We start from the raw sequence: 18,839 nt of genomic DNA, 5'->3' as shown, positions 1-18,839 counted from the left end.
GTAAGGAAAGTGCACTGTGCCGTTACTTAATAGGACTCATTTCTGAGTTACGACTTGTATTGATCAGGAGTGATCAGAGCAAACTATTTCAGTGAAAGCACATTGGACTCATATCTGTGCTGTTAACACCCTCAAAACAGGAACATACTGAGTTTGTCTGAGATTCATTGGGAATGTGCACACATGGTAACCTACTCCTTCACAGACAAAACATTCTAGCTGTTATATGCTATGAAGATGAGAGAAGGAAGCTTTTCTTGTAACTGCCACAGGATCCTTAAGATGTAGGGAGATAGGATCTTGGTTTACCTTCTTATCCAAGGCACCTCCAACAATGCCGCACTCCTTCAATCATGCACTGGAATATCAACCTAGATTATTGCTCAAATCCTGGAATGGGACTTGAATCCATGACCTTCTGACTCAGAAGTGGGAGTGATATTATCTGAGCCAAGCTAAGCTAAGCAGTCAGTGTAGCACAATACAATCATATTTAAATATTGTAGGAGTTGGAACCCTGAGCACTGAAGATGAATCTGCCAGTTAATCTGCCCAGAATCAGACATGCAGTGTGTGACCTGTCTTGTACATTTGGACTGACTGTGCTTTTTCAACATTGCCTATTATAATTTCACATATGTTATGTTTTCAGTTACTTTTTCTCTTCCTCCAATTTTTTGTTGTGTGGGCCCCATAAAAGGACCATATAAGGACAGATTTAAAGTTTGGGCAAGAGAGGCAGGAGGATGTGAGGAAGAAGTTTTTTATGGAGCAAGTGGTAATGACCTGGAACTTGTTACCTAAGAGGGTGGTGGAAGCGGAGACAATCAAAGATTTCAAAAGTAAATTGGATGTGCACTTGAGGGAAATAAACTTGGAGGGCTATAGGGATCAAGCGGAGGAATGGGACTGACTGGATTGATCTATAGAACCAGAATAGACTCAATGGGCCAAATGGCCTCCTTCTGTACCATTATGATTCTATGAATCTATGTTTCAAGCTATTTTCATATCTTTGTTGTATATCTCCATCACTTCACTGAAAATATTTTTATATCACTAAGCTGTTGGCAAGTCAATGAACTGCATTACTCCATATCTGTGGTGAACATGTCTGTTAAGTCGTTTTTGCACTTCACACATATTGGTGACCTGCTGTATATTTTCAACATTTGGTGTGCTCTCCACATTAACACTTTCACAAAGATTTTAATAATATGAACAGTCTAATTCTCAGCTTGGGCCCATGGTGGGCAAATCACAAATGAAAAGAACACTACAGCAAATAATGTTGTTACAAATTCATCCATGGCAGAAAGCAACAGCCATACTGTAAACTGGGAGCTTCTCATTCATGCAGTGAAGTATTATCTGTTGTTTTTCAGGCAATGAGAGCACTTCTGAAATCGGGAGACACAGAAAAGATCATTTTCTTTACAGGAGTCTCTCGACAAAAGGAGATTTACATCATGGCAGCAAACTACCTTCAGTCCTTGGACTGGCGGAAAGATCCTGAAATTATGAAAAATATCATCAGCTTCTACACTAAGGGACGAGCATTGGACTTGCTTGCTGGCTTCTACGATGCCTGTGCACAGGTCTGTGTCTTGGATAGTATCAGAGGCAACTTATTAATGGCTCGAACATCAGCCGGGGCTCTAGTCAAACTTCAGTCCCAGCAACCGCTACCTCTCCACAACCCCTGACACCACTAAAACCCGAGAGTCCCTGTGATTACTTGAATCCAGAAAATATCTTTTTTTGGAAATTATCACACACACAATTCTGTAGTGAGCTCAAACATTTCTATTTTAATCCATTCTCCAGGGGTTGGTTTGCTTTTTTATTTTAATATGTGCAATTTTGGTCTCCTTACCCAAAGGAGGATATACTTGACATAGAGGGAGTGCAACAAAAGTTTACCAGACTGATGTCCTTTGAGGAGAGATTGAGGAGACTGGTCCTGTATTATCTAGCATTTAGAAGAATGAGAGGTGATCTCATTGAAACATACAAAATTCTTACAGAGCTCAACAGGGAAGATGCAGGAAGGATGTTTTCCCTTACAGGAGGGTCTAGAACCAGGAGACACAGTCTCAGAATAAGGGGTGGGCCATTTAGGACCAAGACGAGGTAGAATTTCTTCACTCAGAGGGTGGTGAATCTTTGGATTTCTCCATCCCAGAGGGTATTGGAGGCTCAGTCATTCAAGACAGAAATCAGTAGATTTCTAGATACTAAAGACATCAAGGGATATGTGGCTGGTGCAGGAAAATTGTGTTGGTAGAAGATCAGCCATGATCTCGTTGAATGACAGAGTAGGCTCAAGGAGCTGAAGGGCCTACTCAAAGAATCACACAGTGCAGAAGAGGCCCTTCAGCCCATCGAGTCTGCACTGACATGTGAGAAACACCTGACCTACCTACCTAATCCCATTTACCAGCATTTGGCCCATAGCCTTGAATGTTATGACTTGTCAAGTGCTCATCCAGGTACTTTTTAAAGGATGTGAGGCAACCCGCCTCCACCATCCTCCCAGGCAGTGCATTCCAGACTGTCACCACCCTCTGGGTAAAAAAGATTTTCCTTACATCCCCCCTATACCTCCTGCCCCTCACCTTGAACTTATGCCCCCTTATGACTGACCCTTCAACTAAGGGGAACAGCTGCTCCCTATCCACCCTGTCCATGCCCCTCATAATCTTGTACACCTCGATCAGGTCGCCCCTCAGTCTTCTCTGCTCCAACGAAATCAACCCAAGTCTATCCAAACTCTCTTCATAACTTAAATGTTTCATCCCAGGCAACATCCTGGTGAATCTCCTCTGCACCCCCACCAGTGCAATCACATCCTTCCTGTAATGTGGTGACCAAAACTACACACAGTACTTGGCCTCACCAAGGTTCTATACAACTCCAACACGACCTCCCTACTTTTGTAATCTATGCCTTGATTGATAAAGGCAAGTGTCCCATATGCCTTTTTCACCACCCCACTAACATGCCCCTCCGCCTTCAGAGATCAATGGACACACACATGAAGGTCCCTTTGTCCCTCAGAACTTCCTAGTGTCATGCCGTTCATTGAATACTTCCTTATCAAATTACTCCTTCCAAAGTGTATCACCTCACACTTTTCAGAGTTGAATTCCATCTGCCACTTATCTGCCCATTTGACCATCCTGTCTATATCTTCCTGTAGCCCAAGACACTCAACCTCACTGTTAACCAACCGGCCAATCTTTGTGTCATCCACAAACTTACTAATCCTACCCCCCACATAGTCATCTATGTCATTTATATAAATGACAAATAATAGGGGACCCAGCACAGATCCCTGTGGTAGGCCACTGGGCACTGGCTTCCAGTCACCAAAGCATCCTTCTGTCATCACCCTCTGTCTCCTAAAACTAAGCCAATTTTGAATCCACCTTATCAAATTACCCTGTATCCCATGTGCATTTGCCTTCTTTATAAGTCTCCCATGTGGGATCTTGTCAAAAGCTTTGATGAAATCTTGATAAACTACATCAACTGTACGCCTTCTCCTATTTCCTGTTCCTATAGTTTGGCACTGCTTAAGGTGGGAGATGTTGCTATAAATGGACAGACTCTTGGCACTTTGGAGCTGGGAGTGCAATGCTGCTGCTGGAGCTGCAGGAATTCCTGCTCTTTGGGCTCTATGCACCTGGACAGCTGTGAGTTGATCTCCCATGTTAATATAGTCCCAGTGCACAGTAAGGGTATCTGGTACCAGCAGCTCTTAAAAAGCTGCTTGTACCATTAAAACTTTATTGCAGTTGTCAAGCTGGGCTTTGATGGGACAATTAGTTTACCGGAGGGATGGGCTTCAATGAGCTGAACGATTGTTTTTCATTCTTGTTTTCCCTTAAATTAATCTGGTCAAACATGACCACTTGTAATCAGACCAAGTAAAGCAGAAATCTGTTGTGGGGACAGTCTTCTGAATATAGAACAATCAAAGCAATAAGTGCTTCTCTACTCACGCCAGCTGCATATCTGTTTATTTCCATTTGTGTGTGTAAGGTTGAGATTGATGAATACCAGAACTATGAGAAAGCATTAGGAGCCCTGACTGAGGCTTACAAATGCCTGTCCAAAGCTAAGATGAAGAGTCAAAGTGAATTGGAGGAACGGTTGGGACAGTTGCAGAACAAGCTAACAATGGTGAAGAAATTTGTGCAGATCCGAAGGTGAGGGCATATTTGTCGTCACATTTCATGGTAACAGTCTTAGTCATTATAAATTTACCATTAGAACAAACTCTTTCTCATCACAGATAACATTTCACTAAATGGACTTTATGTTAACACAGTTGGATACAATTAAAAGTGAACCTCTCAGTCCTAGAGTATTATTCCCAATAAATCGAATCTCCTTATAATGGCACAGGAATGAACAATGAATGAGAGGTCCTTATAAAGGGGTTAGCCTCGAGACCACTATTCCCTTTAGGCCTTGCAGCAAGCTGAAATCTTCCACATGGACTGTGCACAAGTTGGCACAATGTGTGCCTATAACTGTCCTAGGCTGTATGAGGGGGTTAACCCTGTAACTCCCATAGGCTGTATATCAGGGTTAACTCTGTGACTGCCCTAGGGTGTATGAGGGGGTTAAACCTGTGACTCTCCAAGACTGTATGAGGGAGTAACTCTGTGACACCCATAAACTGTATGAGGGGTTAACTCTGTGACTGCCCTTGGCGGTATGAGGGGGTTAACCCTGTGACTCCCCTAGGGTGTATGAGGGGCTAACCCTGTGATTCCCCTAGGCAGTATGAGGGGCTAACCCTGTGATTCCCCAAGGCAGTATGACGGGGTTAACCTTTTGATTCCCCTAGGCAGTATGAGAGGGTTAACCTTGTGACTCTCCTAGGCTGTATAAGGGGGTTAACTCTGTGACTCCCAGAAGCTGTATGAGGGGCTTAACCTTGTGATTCCCCTAGGCTGTATGAAGAGGATCCAAAGGAAGCTTTAAAACAGTGTGAGAATCTGCTGGGGGAGCCCGGGCTCAACCAGACTGTTCGAACTGGCGATGTCTATGCACTCCTGATAGAACACCACGCACAACAGGGGAGCTTTGAGGTGGTGAGTACTCCAACAGTTCTGAGGCTAGAGTGCAAAAACCTTGCAACAACTGGAATTTATAGAGCATCTTAAAGACAGAAAAATATCTTGAGGCACTTTACAGATAGTGACTTGACATAGAGCCCATGGGTGAGTTCAGAAAAGAGAGCAAGAGGTGTGGGTGAAAAATGGTTTCAAAGAATTCAGAAGGGTTTAACGAGAGAGAATCGATAATATGCTGAGGCAGCTGAATAAATCTATTGAGTCAAATTTAATTGTATTTGTCCCTGTGTAATGCTCAATTTCCAAAAGTAAAATCTGAATATTCCATGCAGGCCACATTCTAAAGGAAGTGTTCTTGAGGAAAGAAGGTGGGAAGATTAGTGGTTCTGAGAGAGAATTCCAGGAGACTGTGGTATAGTCTGACAGAACGGTCTCTTCCAGTATGATATTTGCAGCTGTTGGAATGTTCTGGCACTGTTATGTACCTTTAATCACTGCCTTAATGCTAACATGTGACAATGTTGCAGGCCTATAAGTACATGGAAGAAATGACAAAGAAACTACCCTCTGCCAATGTAACATACTACATCAACCAACAAATTACTGATGCCATTTACAAGGCAGTGGGTGTTCCAATAAAGGCCAACATAGTAGTGGAGAAGGTTCGACACAGCAGTGCAGAGGATGGAGATGAGGTGGAAGAAGATGTAGCTGAGGACTCTTACAATGGACCCGAGGACTGATCTCCAACCTCTACAAGTTGACCCTCAAAGACGTTCAACTCAAATCCGTTATGATACTAATATTTTACCAAGAGACAATCTGCACCAGTGGCCTAGGACTCAGAATTTTGCCTCAGGAACACCTTTAGTTCACATTTATATGAAACCCAAAGACGAGACTGGGTCACTGTACACTGACAGACAATTACACTTCCACTGAGTCCCATCCCTGCTTCCCAGTGAACATGAATCTCTGGGACACTTGTTACTTTATTTCTAGCAGGTAGTCCCTGAGAACACAGACATTAACACAGGAGACACCAGCACACATTATGCCCAAATGCTGGTGCTGGGGAAAATGCTGTAAATAACTTGCTGCAAATATCCTATCACTCAGTCATTGTGATAGTACAAATATAGCTTAATTAGCTTGTTGTCTACAAAGCTCCTGTCAAACATGAAAAGAGTTTAAATTGGCAGAGGAGAGTCTGAAGGCAGCAACATTACTGCTTTATACCACACCAGCCTTGCCGCTGCTGTTCCTGAGCTGCTTTCAAGCAGGGGGAAACAATCAAGAAAAGTAATTGACAGTGTTACACTTGACAGCCAATCCCCAGGGCTGAGTTTAATAAGACTGCTGGCTACAACTAGTGATTAGACTATAGGGGAAACGGAGAATGCTCCTTACCCTGGGATTTCCTTGGGCTTTGTTAGTTTATGTATAGAGAATGTTTGCAGCTAACTGGAATCAGTCAAACAGACCAGAAATTTATAATTCCTCTTGGTCTTCAACTTTTTAATATTCGGGTTTATTATCCTTAGTGCACAATTTGTGGTAAAACAATTTGAAGCAGATCATTTATTGATACTTTTATATATATTTTTATTAGTATTTATTCAATTACTCTTAAGATTTGTAATTCCATTTTTATCACATCCTGTATTTCGTGACAGGAGTAAAAACAATAAAAACTTTCCTTTGTTGTGGAAAATCTTTTGACTTTACAATCATAAAGATAAATAATTCTGATGGGAAGCACCATGTGTGTTTAACCTCCACTGGTGAATATTGATGATGTTTTACTGAACAGTGGATTTGATACGTGCCAGAATGAAGCAAAGACCCCAGAGCACTTCAAAGAGGCCTCATCCATTCTAGCACATGGCACTTCATCATCATATTGGGTAACCTGCATCTCTCCGTATTGTGGGTTGGTAGCCTAGGCTTGATAGCATTGGCTGTACTTCATGCTGTTGCACACTAGACCATTCTTGCATCCCTACAGAGTCTCACTTCAGACATTTGTCTCTGCAGCACTATTGGGCTGTCTCATGGACCACAGCTTTGAATACAATGTGGTGCAATAATAAACTGCATGTCTGTTCATAGCTCTGAGACTGCATCTTTCCCCAGTTCCCAAAACTGCCATCTCCAGGTGGGGAGCCCAACTCTGAGAAGCTTAGCTGCAGGGAGTGAGATTTCCTTCTGTGATGTGCATCAATAGCTTCAATCTTCAGACCTTGATCATCCTGAAGGCTAAGTGCATTAACAGTGCCAAGGTGTGGTTCGCAGTGTGACACACAAAACTCATATCACAAAACAAAAATGTGACACATATCAAAATGAGACTGAAATAAGCTTACAGTTTGAGTTTTCTGTATTTCTGCATCTCTAGCTCACTGTTATCTCTTTCTCACCAACTCACTCATTCTCTCAGTCCCATAGAAAGATGTCTGGTTCAGTACTGGCTGTTTGCCTTTAAGCTATTGTTACCTTAGATGGGGTGTGGTCCTGGTGCCCCATCACTACTTACTTTATTTCTGTGCCACTCTAAACAGCAGTTGCATTGAGCAGGATCTCGGATGCCTGTCTTGGGAGCACACTGATCTCTGAATTTAACCCCTGGTTGGAGCTGAGTGTGTTGAGGAGACCTTCATCTGTATTGGGAGACTCCAGGTCATCTCTGGTCCCCATCTCAATGTACTGGCCAGTGCTGTCCGACTTCTCCCTCTGGTCACTGCAGCGTCGGCGATGGGACTTTCTGAGATTTTTCTTCATCTTCCACTGCTGCAGCTTCTTCCTCAGTTCATTCTGGACCTGTTTGTGAGCAGAATATCAGAACCTTTAAACACAGATTATCCCTCAGGGTATGTGGGAGATGTTTGCGAGGGCTAGTATCCTTGATTCCCTGCCAAGTTGCATACCCACGTCAAAAGGGGCCTGCGTGGATAAGGGAAACCAATGTCCCACAACTCTCCAACTCTCACTTATGACCCCAAGTAGCTGATTGTGCACACCAGTGGCCATACCCCAGGATCTCAACTCAGCAATCTTACAAAACTAAGTGAGGGGCCCATCAGCTTTAGCTAGTATGGTGTGGGGGCGTCACCCCTTCTAATGTGCACGAAAGACTGGGAACAGCAGAAGTGTCCTATAAGCCATAGGACAATGGCTCAGAAGCGGAGACCAGCAAGGTGTGTGACATACCCATAGGCACAAACATGATGGTCAGTAAGGCAATGTGGCCAGTCACCTGTGAAGAGTCTGGGACTCACATAGTATAAGCCCCATAGTTAATCATGGAAAGTAATAGTCGAAAACTAGGAGATACAGAAGAGGTTGGGCCCCCTATAACTGATTGCAACTAGTGATAGGGAAGAAAAGAAGCCCTTGTCCAAAATAGTAACCAACAAATTTATAATGAAATCAACAAGACAGATCAATTTCTAAACCCGTTACACTCAATGGAAGTGGTAGCTTCTTGAGAATAGGAACATGGAATATAAGGACTTCATAACAGGCAGGAAAGTTTGATAATTGAATACAGGTAATGGACAGACACTATTGACATACCAGGGCTTGGAGAAGTAAGATGATTAGAATCTGGTCAGATGGAAAAGAAGAATCGTGTGCTTTACTTCTCAGGAGGTGAGAAGCATAGGAATGGAGTAGGAATCCTCGTAAATAAAACATACAAGAGGTCAGTTCAAGGTTACTTGCCAACCTCAGAAAGAGTGATTGTGATTAAGATCAAAAGAAAGCCTTTTGATCTGGTTGTCATACAAGTTTATGCCCTGACACAAGACCACAGCAAGAAAGAAATAGAGGCATTTTATGGTGACATCCTGAAGTGTTATGATCAAATTAACTGATGCAGTAATTGTAATGGGTGAATTAAACACTAAAGTCAGTAAAGAAACATCAGCAATGCACGTCTGTCAATATGGCCTTGGATCGAAAAATTAAAGAGAGACTGATACAATTTTGTCAAAAAAATGATCTGATGGTGGCAAACACCTTTCTTAAGCAGCCAAAAAGAAGACCTGGAGAAGTCCAGGCAATCTGTATAGAAATCAATTAGATTACATAGAAACTAGGAGCAGGAGTAGGCCATTTGGCCCTTCGAGCCTGCTCCGCCATTCATTATGATCATGGCTGATCATCCAACTCAATAGCCTGCTCCCGCTTTCTCCCCATACCCTTTGATCCCTTTCGCCTCAAGAGCTATATCTAACTCCTTCTTGAAAGCATACAATGTTTTGGTCTTAACTACTTTCTGTGGTAACGAATTCCACAGGCTCACCACTCTCTGGGTGAAGAAATTTCTCCTCATCTCGATCCTAAATGGTCTACCCCATATCCTCAGACTGTGACCCCTGTTTCTGGACTCCCCCACCATCGGGAACATACTTCCTGCATCTACCCTGTCTAGTCCTGTTAGAATTTTATAGGTTTCTATGAAATCCCCCCTCATTCTTCTGAACTCCAGTGAATATAATCCTAATCGACTCAATCTCTCCTCACATGTCAGTCCCGCTGTCCCAGGAATCAGTCGAGTAAACCTTCGCTGCACTCCCTGTATAGCAAGTACATCCTTCCTCAGATAAGGAGACCAAAACTGCACACAATATTCCAAGTGTGATCTCACCAAGGCCCTGTACAATTGCAACAAGACATCCCTGTTCCTGTACTCGAATCCTCTGGCTATGAAGGCCAACATGCCATTTGCCTTCTTTACCGCCTGCTGTACTGCATGCTTACCTTCAGTGACTGGTGTACAAGGACACCCAGGTCTCATTGCACATTCCCCTCTCTCAATTTATAGCCATTCAGATAATAATCTGCCTTCCTGTTTTTGCTACCAAAATGGATAACCTCACATTTATCCACATTATACTGCATCTGCCATTCATTTGCCCACTCACTCAGCTTGTCCAAATCACACTGAAGCATCTCTGCATCCTCCTCACAGCTCACCCTCCCACCCCGCTTTGTGTCATCTGCAAATTTGGAGACATTACATTTAGTTCCCTCATCTAAATCATTAATATATATTGTGAATAACTGGGGTCTCAGCACCGATCCCTGCAGTATCCCACTACTCACTGCCTGCCATTCGGAAAAAGACCCGTTTATTCCTACTCTTTGTTTCCTGTATGCCAACCAGTTTTCTATCCATCTCAATAAACTACCCCTAATCCCACGTGCTTTAATTTTACACGCCAATCTCTTATGTAGGACTTTGTCGAAAGCCTTGTGAAAGTCCAAATAAACCACATCCACTGGCTCCCCATCATCAACTCTTTTTAAATAGTGGGGTTACATTAGCTACCCTCCAATCTGTAGGAACTGTTCCAGAGTCTATAGAATCTCGGAAGATGACCATCAATGCATGCACTATTTCTAGGGCCACTTCCTTAAGTACTCTGGGAGGTAGATTATCAGGCCCCGGGGATTTATTGGCCTTCAGTCCCAACAATTTCCCCAACACCATTTCCCTACTAATACTGATTTCTTTCAGTTCCTCCCTCTCACTAAACCTTGTGTTCCTCAACATTTCTGGTATGTTATTAGTGTCCTCCTTTGTGAAGACAGAACCAAAGTATGTATTTAGTTGGTCAGCCATTTCTTTGTTCCCCATTATAAATTCCCCTGTTTCTGACTGTAAAGGACCTACATTTGTCTTCACCAATCTTTTTCTCTTCACATACCTATAGAAACTTTTACAGTCAGTTTTTATGTTCCCTGCAAGCTTACTCTCGTACTCTATTTTCCCCTTCTTAATCAGTCCCTTGGTCCTCCTTTGTTGAATTCTAAACTGCTCCCAATCCTCAGGTCTGTTGTTTTTTCTGGCCAATTTGTATGCCTCTTCCTTGCATCTAATACTATCTCTAATTTCCCTTGTAAGCCATAGTTTGGCCACCTTTCCTGTTTTACTTTACGCCAGACAGGAATAAACAATTGTTGTAGTTCACCCATGCGCTCTTTGAATGTTTGCCATTGCCTAACCACCATCATCCCTTTAAGTAACATTTCCCAATTCATCATAACCAACTCACGCCTCATACCATCGTAGTTTCCTTTATTAAGATTCAGGACCCAAGTCTCAGAATCAACTACGTCACTCTCCATCTTGATGAAGAATTCTATCATATTATGGTCGCTCATCCCCAAGGGGCCTTGCACAACTAGATTGCCAATTATTCCTTTCTCATTACACAATACCCAGTCGAGGATGGCCTTTTCCCTCATTGGTTCCTCAATGTATTGGTCCAGAAAAACATCCTGTATACATTCCGGGAATTCCTCCTCTATAGTATTGTTACTAATTTGATTTGCCCAATCTATATGCATATTAAAGTCACCCATAATTACAGATGTTCCTTTATTACATGCGTCTCTAATTTCCTGTTTAATGCCATTCCCAACATCACCACTACAGTTTGGGGGTCTATATACAAACCCCATTAATGTTTTCTGCCCCTTAGTATTTCTTAGCTCTATCCATTACAGATTCCACATCGTTGGAGCTAATTTCTTTCCTCACTATTGTGTTAATTTCCTCTTTAACCAGCAATGCAACTCCACCACCTTTTCCTTTTTGTCTGTCCTTCCTAAATACTGAATATCCCTGGATGTTCAGTTCCCATCCCTGGTCACCCTGCAGCCATGTCTCCGTAATCCCAATATATCATACCTGTTTACATCTATTTGCGCGGTTAATTCATCCACTTTATTGCGAATGCTCCTCGCATTAAGGCACAAAGCCTTAAGGCTTGTCTTTTTAACATTACTTGTCCCGTTCCCACTATTTTTCACTGAGGCCCTGTTTGATTCTTGCCCTTGATTTCTCTGGCTATCACTTTTCTTATTCCGCTTTCTGTCTTTTGTTCTTGTCTTTGATTCCTCTTCCTCTGACTCCTTGCATAGGTTCCTATCCCCCTGCCATGTTAGTTTAAACCCTCCCCAACCACTCTAGCAAATGTTCCCCCTAGGACGTCAGTCCCTGTCCTGCCCAGGCGTAACCCGCCCAGTTTGTACTGGAACAAAAACAGAATTACCTGGAAAAACTCAGCAGGTCTGGCAGCGTCGGCGGAGAAGAAAAGAGTTGACGTTTCGAGTTCTTATGACCCTTCGACAGAACTTGAGAACTTCACTCAAGTTCTGTCGAAGGGTCATGAGGACTCGAAATGTCAACTCTTTTCTTCTCCGCCGATGCTGCCAGACCTGTTGAGTTTTTCCAGGTAATTCTGTTTTTGTTTTGGATTTCCAGCATCCACAGTTTTTTTGTTTTTATTTTTTTGTTTTTATCAGTTTGTACTGGTCCCACCTTCCCCAGATTTGGTCCCAATGCCCCAGGAATCTGAAACCCTCCCCTTCACACCATCTCTTCAGCCACATATTCATTCAATATATCCTGCTATTTCTACTCTGACTGGCACGTGGCACTGGTAGTAATCTTGAGATCACTACCTTTGAGGTCCTACTTTTCAACTTACTTCCTAACTCCCTATATTCTACTTTTAGGACCTCATCCCTTTTCTAACTTGTGTCGTTTATACTAATGTGTACCACAACCACTGGCTGTTTACCCTCCCCCTTCAGAATGTCCTCTAGCCACTCTGAGACATCCTTGACCCTAACACCAGGGAGGCAACATAACATCCTGAAGTCTCATTTGCGGCCACAGAAACGCCTATCTATTCCCCTTACAATTGAATCCCCTATAACTGTTGCATTCCCACACTTTTTACTCCTCCCCTGTGCAGCAGAGCCAACCGTGGTGCAACAAATTTGACTGTTGCTGCTTTCTCCCCCCCCCCAACAATATCCAAAGCGGTATATCTGTTTTGTAGGGGAATAGCCACAGGAGATTCCTGCACTGCCTGCCTAGCCCCCTTGCTTTGCCTGGTGGTCACCCATTCCCTTCCTGCCTATGGACTCTTAGCCCGCGGTGTGACCACCTCTCTATACGTGCTATCCACGATACTGTCCGCCTCATGGATGCTCCACAGTATCCACAGCCGCCGCTCAAGCTCCTAAACCCGGGCTTCCAGGAGCTGCAGCTGGAGATTGTATGATGGTAAACAAGAACATAGGCTTTGGGCGGAATTTTCCACACCCGCCCGCTGCAGAGATCTTCCAGTCCCACCACAAGTCAATGGACTTCTGGCTGGGGCGACACCTCGCCCACAGTGGGTCCCGCTGATGACGGGGCCGGAAAATCCCCGTCAATGAAAAAACATTCGATCATGTTTATCACCAAAAGCTGACAGAGGTGTTGCTGAAATGTGACGTTAACAGTAAAGATGTGAGATTTATCTTGAGCCTTTTTTGGGACCAAACAGCGAGCATCAGGCTAAAAGATGGACAATCAGCCATGTTTCAAGTGAAAAGAGGAGTACGACAAGGTTATGTCCTCTCATCATAATTATTCAATCTGTACACAGAACAAATATGCAGAAAATTGGAAATGTACTTCCAGAGATAAAAAATGGAGGCAAGAACATAAACTTGAGGTGCGCTGACAACATAGTGCTACTTGCAGAATCAGAAGAGGCCCTACAAAATAGTGTGGATCAAGTGAGATCTAGAAATTTGGCATATGGACTGAGTATGAACAACAAAAGGACAAAAACAGTGGTAGTTAGAATGGATACATTAGAAGAAACTAGAGTGAAGATTAAAGTGGATGGTATCACACTGGAACAAGTAGATAAGTTTGTCCAGGAAAAATGATATCCGAAGATGGTAGATGCAATGCCGAAATTGAAGGATAAGGATAGTCAAAAGTAATTTTGTGAAGATAAAGGATATGTTAACAACAAGAAAATTCAAGATTGTAACAAGGGAAAAAAACTCATAAGATGCTACATTCTATCCACTTGACTGTATGCCTCAAAAACCTGTGGACAGAATTTTTAGGTCGGCAGTGGGTGTGATCAGTGAACCTGGGATCAGCCGGGGAACAGACCAACAACCACGATTGGCCCCTGGCGACGATTCCACGCTGACTGGCCAATTTTAATTTTTCTTTCATTTTAAGATGGAAACCTCATCCCACCCTTGCATGAGGTTTCATGAAAAATGCAAAGTCTGCCTGGGTGATTCGCCTGTCCACCAACCGCAAGGTTGGGCGGACCATGAAAAATCAGACCTTTAATAACCTTAATTGGCCTCTTAATTGTCAGTTCCGACTTTTGTGCCAATCAAAATATTGCACAAACACGGGATGACGTCGGCATGCTTGCAATTTTGCAGCCGATCGAGTCGGGCACACGCCCACCTGATCAGCGTAAAATTCTACCCCTGGACAATAAATAAAGATCTGTGAAGGAAAATAGAAGCCTTCGAAATGTGGATGCTAAGATATATGCTAAAAATTCCATATACACACCATAAAACAAATGAAGAGGTGCTTGAAATTACAAGAAAAAAAAAATGAACTCTTACAAAGTGACATCCAGAAAAGAAAATGTCAGTATTTCAGCCATTTGATCAGAGCTGAAAAACTAGAGATCTATTCTAGAGAGCAAAGTGGAGGACAGCAGAAAGAGGGTCGACCTAGGCGTAGTTGGATGACGGATGTCACAGAGCGGTTGTAGATGAGCTAAAGTGGATATGTGAGGATGGCACAAGACAGACAAGCGTGACACACCATGTCAGCAGATCTCCTGGTAGGAGTTGTTACAAGCAGAAGCAGCAGTCCCTGGGAACAATAGCAGCATCAAATCAGCTAGCATATATACCAGTTTGTGGCTGTGTGTGATTTCGTCCATATTTGTGTAAGACTCTAATTATCTCCATATTAGTTTTTGTTCCTTGTCCAGCTGTCTGCATCTCAGTGTCAGTCTGGCATGCTGTACCTGTGTGTGTCTCTGTCAGTCTGTGTGTCTTTCCTGGTGCCTGTGTTAAATCTTGTGTGTCAGTTTCCAGTTCTGGGTCTATGTGTCCTTTCTGCCCTCTCTTAAGCATGCCTGTGATTAACAGAAGTGGGGTCAGGAATTGATGTTCTTGAGCCTGACATTTGAAGATTCATGACAGCACTGAGGAGAGGCTAGCTTCCAGGCTCCAGCTTCAAGTGCCTGGTGAGGATAAGTCTCTTGACCCTGCTGAAGTAGCATGCAGAGATAAGAACACATGGCCTTACAGCCAAGCAGAGGCCAGCAATGTTCCCTAATGGGGGTTGTGACCACCCGTGTCTCAGAGCTGAGCTCATGGGAGCAAGAGGTAGAGCAGAAGCATTTGAATAGAGTGTCTGAGCACCAGGGAGGGGAACTTCAGCTATAAAAAGTATTTTGTCACCTTACCTCGCCATTGATAAAACAATACAGGACTGCCACCAACAAGCCCTGAAAAATAAAAGTAAAGAGTAACAAGAAAGCCAACAACCCAACAATGGACTGTCTACATGTTCTATATCAGTGATTTATCATCAATTCAGCAAAACCCACATGACATCAACCCTTGCACCACAATCTGGCCATGTAATCATGATTCGGAAAAATGTTGACTCTCCCAGTCCCTCAAATTTCAGCCCTGTGATCCCCAGACCCCTAATCCCTGGGCCTCGACTCCAATTACCCAAGGGCCACTGTGACACAAGCAGTGGCCCTGATCTGGCACCACTCCAGCTGTGCACACCAGTTCCATTGACAGTGAGATCCCTGGCCCCAAATCTGAGGGGCTTTGGGACCCACTAATCAGGCACAGGGAATGAATGCACCTCAATTCCTGGACTGCAGAACAATACAGTATAGAATCAAGCTATTTGGACAATCGTGCCTGCGCCATCTCTTTGAAAGAGCCATCCAATTATTCCCACACTCTGCTCTTTTCCCATAGCTTTGTACAATTTTTCCCTTCCAAGTATTTATCCAGTTTCTTTTTGAAAGTATTATTGCATTTTCTTCTGAAAGCACCCTTTCAGAGTGCATTCCAGGTCATAACAATTTGCTGCATAAAAACTGCTTTTCCTCATATCACCTTTGATTCTTTTGCCAATTGTCTTAAATGCATGTCCTCTGGTTACCAAACTTCCTGCCTGTGAAAAAATAGTTTCTCCTTACTTACTCTACCAAAACCTATTCATAATTTTGAACATCTGGATCAAATCTCCCTTTAAGCTACTCTTCCCCAAGTGGAACAACCCCAGCTTCTCCAGTCTAACATATTTCAGCAAATATCCAGAATTAATGTTTAGAATCAGACTGTGTATTTAATTATATTACCTGTATGGAACCAAAGAAGAGTTCAACAAATAGCTTTATGTATCGCACTATTCCTTTAGCATTCTCATCCGTGACGAAAGCAAAAAGAATCTCATGGACTCCCAACAAAGGGATTAGAATTAGTGTTGATTTTGTTAATCTGAAACACAAATGATACTGAACTATAACAGACACAGTTAGAAAACCCAAATCATCTCATTTAATGGGTGAAGTATATATGGCCTGTGTTCAAAATACTGCCCCATTTTATATATGTGGAGAATAATATCTACTGACTTTGGAACAGTGTATGTTTAGAGGCTTCTCCAGATCTCTTCCAGCCCACTGGGGTAGGAACCCCCTCCACATTCAAGTCTCTCCTCCCCCTCTGGGAGCTCTATGCCACATCTAAACTTGCAGCAGCTGATCTTGGGATTGACTGATGCTGGTACTGGGTGCCCACATTGGAGAATTATCCCATTTCCTGGCACTAGAGTCCACCACCAAGCTGAGCATAAGATGATACAACTCATCATTAAGAATGTAGTTTCCCAAGACTTTACTAGTGGGGGCCACTCAGTGCAAATGATTTTTAACAGGTGGGACCATTATAGGTATGGCCCTGGGTTTATGTCTACAGTGACATTGTAAATGACAGATTGTATGGAAACTGTAAATATTTGTGTGACAGTAATACTGGTGATACACATTTATTCCTGGCGTAGTGCTGTGATACACATGGCCCATGATTCAAGGGCCTGTGAATCCTGCTTGTTCCAAAGATCTCATCCAGCCTATCCAACCAGTCACAAAACCAATCAATACCTCCAACTCCTGAGCATCACCAAACTGCTCTAAAAGGAGTATAAGGAACATTTGCTAATTAACCAAGGATGTCCCTACACCTAGCAGCCAGAGGAATCGCTCCCTTCCCCATCTATGGAACATGGATAGATATTCTCACTGGTCGATCTTCACCTTCTCACATAAAGAAACAAGGAAAATCTTACCGATTTCTGAAATCTGTGTTGTGCACCTGATGAGATCGCATCTTTGAGATAAGTAGAATCATTATCCTGACGAATATTGCAAAATTAATCTGAAACCAGTCAGGTAAATGATTTTATTAATTAAACCCTTTCACAGCTCCTCGTGGCTGAATAAGCTGCTGATACAATGTCTGCAGTGTTTCATTAACACTTCAACATGTTCTTATCTAATTTCAGTACATAATCTTCGGATGTGGGTAATGATACGATAAGGCTCAGGTGTGATATCTACAATACCCTGCTGACATTTATTGGGGGGTGGTGAGGGAGGAGGAGCAAGAACTCAACAGGTTATTGACAGCAGTGGCATCAAAACCTGTTCTAAAAGAAACACACAGCATGTTGGCACAACAGTCTGTATAACATGGAATGTATAGCCTGTATTTAACATACAGAGTGCGTAATATCTGCATAACTTGGAGATTGTGTAACCTGTTCATAACATGGAGAGTCTGTAACCTGTGTGTAACATAGAGAGCGCATGTGTAACCGATTATGTGTATCTCCTGAATCTTCATTCGTATGGCAATGCCTCCATCAATGCATCCTCCAATACTCTAAACTGAGCTTCACCGATCTATGAACTTGGACAACTGTTCATCAATGCTCCATGCAGACTCCACCCTACCTTTATCAACTTTAATCCCACCACAGGCCTCTGACTTTAATGTGGTCTCTCTTCTATTGTCTCCTCTCTATTTCTTGTTTACTACCTAGATACATGCATCTCAATGATTGCTATGTAACCAGAGCTATGTAGCTTGCATTTTCCCTGTGTGCATTCATATGCACACTTTGGCTGCCTGTGTCCATCTGAGCCCATCACTTCTATTTTTACTTTTTTATCTTTTTTTTAAAACCCCTTTTCTATTTACCCCTCTGAAAACCTCTCTCCTGCAGTCTTGCCTCTCCATTTTCCCCTTTCAGGCATTTTGCCCTCCTAAATCCCTATTACAACCTTCAGTTCTCCTCAACCTTCTTGCTTGATTCTCTCAGATAAGTCTACATCTTCCTTTGTGCCTCATTTGGCATCCTCTGATGGGCTCATCGAGGCACTTGGCACTGTGTCATTCTTAACAGCAACCCCAACTGTCCCATCCCACTCTCTCATCGACCTTTCAGTCCAGTATGTCTGCTGGGGACTAATCTTGCCAATCTTCACCCTTCTCATCTCACTCCTCCCACTGCTAATCCTGTGGACCCTGCTAGAAGATCAACTCTCAGCATCCCTCTATGCATCTTGCTCCAGAATATCTGTTCACTTGTGAACAACCCTTTACCATTTATGAGCTTATTATGGATGATTGTACCCACACCATGGCCTTAACAGAAGCCTGGCTGAGCGGTGATGACACCTTGTCACTTAATGAAGCTTCCCCACCCGGCTACATCTTCCACCACTTGCCTGATCAACCATCATGGTGGCAGTGTGACGCTTATCACCGACTCACACCTTGCCCTGACCCCCTACTCCTCTGACACTTTTT

At 43.1% G+C, this 18,839-nt stretch overlaps 2 protein-coding genes across 4 annotated transcripts in view; one reads left to right on the top strand and one right to left on the bottom strand.

Moving 5' to 3' along the window:
- ift140 (intraflagellar transport 140 homolog (Chlamydomonas)) overlaps positions 1-6,804 on the top strand; it is a 140,960-nt gene extending 134,156 nt beyond the window's left edge. For all 3 annotated transcript variants that reach the window (XM_041206061.1, XM_041206060.1, XM_041206059.1), the window contains 4 exons: positions 1,386-1,598; positions 4,048-4,214; positions 4,967-5,108; positions 5,618-6,804. In XM_041206061.1, coding sequence (XP_041061995.1) covers positions 1,386-1,598; positions 4,048-4,214; positions 4,967-5,108; positions 5,618-5,833 — 738 coding nt within the window. In that variant the 3' untranslated portion in view covers positions 5,834-6,804. The remainder of the gene's footprint in view (positions 1-1,385; positions 1,599-4,047; positions 4,215-4,966; positions 5,109-5,617) is intronic.
- An 839-nt stretch (positions 6,805-7,643) lies between these two features.
- LOC121288355 (glucagon-like peptide 1 receptor) overlaps positions 7,644-18,839 on the bottom strand; it is a 42,518-nt gene continuing 31,322 nt past the window's right edge. The window contains exons 11-14 of the mRNA XM_041206909.1: positions 17,314-17,402; positions 16,325-16,463; positions 15,404-15,445; positions 7,644-7,910 (exon numbers count right to left, since the gene is read on the bottom strand). Of these exons, the coding sequence (XP_041062843.1) occupies positions 7,644-7,910; positions 15,404-15,445; positions 16,325-16,463; positions 17,314-17,402 (537 nt within the window). The remainder of the gene's footprint in view (positions 7,911-15,403; positions 15,446-16,324; positions 16,464-17,313; positions 17,403-18,839) is intronic.

The sequence above is a fragment of the Carcharodon carcharias genome, chromosome 15 (genome assembly GCF_017639515.1).
Source record: "Carcharodon carcharias isolate sCarCar2 chromosome 15, sCarCar2.pri, whole genome shotgun sequence".
In the NCBI taxonomy this organism is placed as follows: Eukaryota; Metazoa; Chordata; class Chondrichthyes; order Lamniformes; family Lamnidae; genus Carcharodon; species Carcharodon carcharias.
The sequence above is the reverse complement of the archived record's forward strand: the minus strand, read 5'-3'. Positions and strand labels throughout refer to the sequence as shown.